Below are 2,764 nucleotides of genomic sequence, written 5' to 3'. Positions count from 1 at the left end.
AAAAAGCTCGTCCTGAATAATTGTTTTAAAAAACCCTGCAGCTGTGAAAATAGAATATATAGTAATTTCAGTGAGCATAAGGGTTGGTTTCGTTGGTTTGTTCCTGGATTTTTAGGGTATTATGTGTGCTCTTAGAGACTGTCTTATTTAAAAGTGCTTTTTATTTATCTGCTTACTTATAAAAATAATATTTTCATTTATTAAGTATGATAACAAGGAGATGCTATGCTATTGAAGATTCTATAGCTTCTTTTTGTTCTGTTTTTTCAATGGGAAGAGGGAACTATCTTTTTGTGTTTTAAACAGTAGGTATGGATAAAATTGATGGATGGACAAATGATGATTGCCTGTGTACGTAGGTTTCATTTGAGTCCTTACAAGTGGTTTGAAGGAAGTAAAAATGTTTTTCTTTCTCCTTAGAGTGGCTGCAGACAGAAGTGAATTGATACCCCGTACTTTGAATTCCAAACAAGATGAAGATCCCCTCTTTGCTGCTGAGATTCCCTCGTTGTTATTTCTCTAGAACTTACTTCATGAACTTCCACTTCACTTCCAGAGCAGATTTCCCGTGTATTGAATCTCTTACACCAGTGCACCGCTGTCGTACAAAATGGATGTGTTCATCAAATGGTTTGAGGAGGGAGCTGTGTCAACAAGTGGCCCGTGACCAGCAAATAGAGGGACTTTCTGACAGAGAACAAAGACTCGTAGACAGACTTTACAATGGACTAATCCAGGGTCATAGAGCCTGTTTAGCAGAAGCCATTACGCTTGTAGAATCAACTCAGAGTAGGAAGAAGAAAATAGCTCAGGTGCTCCTTCAGAAGGTATTATCCTACCACAGGGAACAAGAAAAGTTAAATCAAGGAAAGCCACTTGCCTTTAGAGTGGGTTAGTCCTTTTATGTCTGTCCAGTAGTTGCTCTGATGGACTTACAGTCCTCACCTGTCATTATCACTATTGTTTTTTAAGCATCATGGTGCGTAGTCTTGGGTCATTAGTTACAAACCACAAGAAACCAATCTAGATCATTTCTGTTGTCCAGTAGAATTATGGCTTGAGCTCAAAAATGCTTTTGAAAAAGCTCTTGGAATTAATTACTGCTTCTTGGGGCTGGGGCGCAGTTACTTGGTTTTTTTAATAACTATTATAAGCTGAAACGTTAGGTAGTTTGCAGATTGATACAGCTATTATCTACACTTAGGGAAGGATGTAGTTAAGCAGACCGGTTCTTTTCCCAAAGAAGGTGTGTTCTTGAATGCTTCCTGAATCCCTTCGTTAATCCACAAAAGGAAAAATATGTACCTTCCTGTTTTATGGCCTTACTTTAAAGCAGTCTGCTTTTCAGCTGAGGAGGCTTTGAACCTGGTTATCTTGGAAACTATAAAATATTTTTATATTGCGAAGAGATGGACTACTAAATTATGTCATGTCCAGCTGTTGCCTCTCATATGTGTGTACAAAGGTAGTAAGAACAAGAACTTGGGCATGGGAGTGAGAAATACTTGGTGGAGGTTAGCAAGCTAATCTTAGTTTGCATGCTTTGACGTGTAAGTAAATAGCCCGATTTTTTTGAAATAACAGCGCTTCAAGATAAGGGCTTTTGCTTTTAGGGTCTGTCTTTTATGAATAGTTAGTAAATCCAAAAAACACACATTTAGGATATGACATTTTTAAAGTTCTGAAGTATAAGTCAGTATAGATAAATTTATTTGGAGGAGAAGAAATAAGACTGGATAAACCCAATGTTATGTTGGTATGGGTAGGATGAGGGGTGGTGAAGTGAGCGCTGCTGTGTTGGGTGAACCAAGGTAATGTATTTCAAGTCAATTACAACTGCTTAGTTGGGTATATCAGTTGTGGCATAGCTGTTGTTTGCCTTTGTTGTGATATTGTGCTAAAGTATGAATTGTTACCAACTTAGATGTTGATGGTGTTCACGTGATGTATTATTTATTTGATTAACAAAATGGTGGTTTTTTCCTAATATGATTACTTAGGGTTGTCTGGTCCTCCTGGTGCTGGAAAATCGACTTTCATAGAATGCTTTGGGAAAATGCTTACAGAAAGAAAATACAAAGTGTCTGTGTTGGCTGTAGACCCTTCCTCTAGTACAAGTGGTGGTGAGTGTGAATTGAAGTTTGAGTCAGGTTTCTAATACCTTGTCAACTATAGGAGTATCTCTTTGGGCCAAATGAAGGAAAACTTGGGGGTCTGTAAAAGTAAAATGTTAAAAATAAATGTGTTAAGTTTTCATTTTTTTCCCCCACGTGACATGAAATTGGGAAATATGTATCAGTGTCCTACTTTTGTCAGGTTTCCTCTTTCCCAGTGTTTGAATGTTGCTTTACAACTTTTTTGTCTGAAGCTTTAGATAGCTGCAGTTTTCTCTGTCTAGTTGTATTTATCTATTTATTTCCGTGTGAATGAAGAAGTAGAAGGGCATTTGTTTCTGCTTAAATTTCAACAGTGGTAATGCTGATCACTGTGCAGGAAGCATGTGCTAATTTAAAACTATTTAGAGGATGCTGCAATCCAAACATGTAGATCAGGTTGGATTTTAGAACATTCATTAGTTCTTCTCAATAGGAATTTTTGGATTTCTGTTGACTATACTGGTTTCAAGGTCTCCTAATGAAGTATCATTGACCATTTGTCTGACTTGTAGCATGATTTTTTTTGTTTCTAAATTTGAAATTCTTCAAAGTTGTGTGGCTGTAATCTGTCACTCTCAAATCAAAAATTGCAGGGAAATTATAGGGTG

At 37.0% G+C, this 2,764-nt stretch overlaps 1 protein-coding gene across 1 annotated transcript in view; it reads left to right on the top strand.

Annotated features, from left to right (window-relative positions):
- The first annotated feature begins 354 nt into the window (after nt 1-354).
- Nucleotides 355-2,764, top strand: part of MMAA (methylmalonic aciduria (cobalamin deficiency) cblA type) — a 6,434-nt gene continuing 4,024 nt past the window's right edge. Inside the window, exons 1-2 of the mRNA XM_009328742.1 lie at nt 355-891; nt 2,001-2,123. Of these exons, the coding sequence (XP_009327017.1) occupies nt 474-891; nt 2,001-2,123 (541 nt within the window). The 5' untranslated portion in view covers nt 355-473. The remainder of the gene's footprint in view (nt 892-2,000; nt 2,124-2,764) is intronic.

The sequence above is a fragment of the Pygoscelis adeliae genome, unplaced genomic scaffold (assembly GCF_000699105.1).
Source record: "Pygoscelis adeliae isolate BGI_AS28 unplaced genomic scaffold, ASM69910v1 Scaffold66, whole genome shotgun sequence".
Taxonomy (NCBI): Eukaryota; Metazoa; Chordata; class Aves; order Sphenisciformes; family Spheniscidae; genus Pygoscelis; species Pygoscelis adeliae.
Note: the sequence above shows the minus strand (reverse complement) of the source record. Positions and strands in the feature narration are given on the sequence as shown.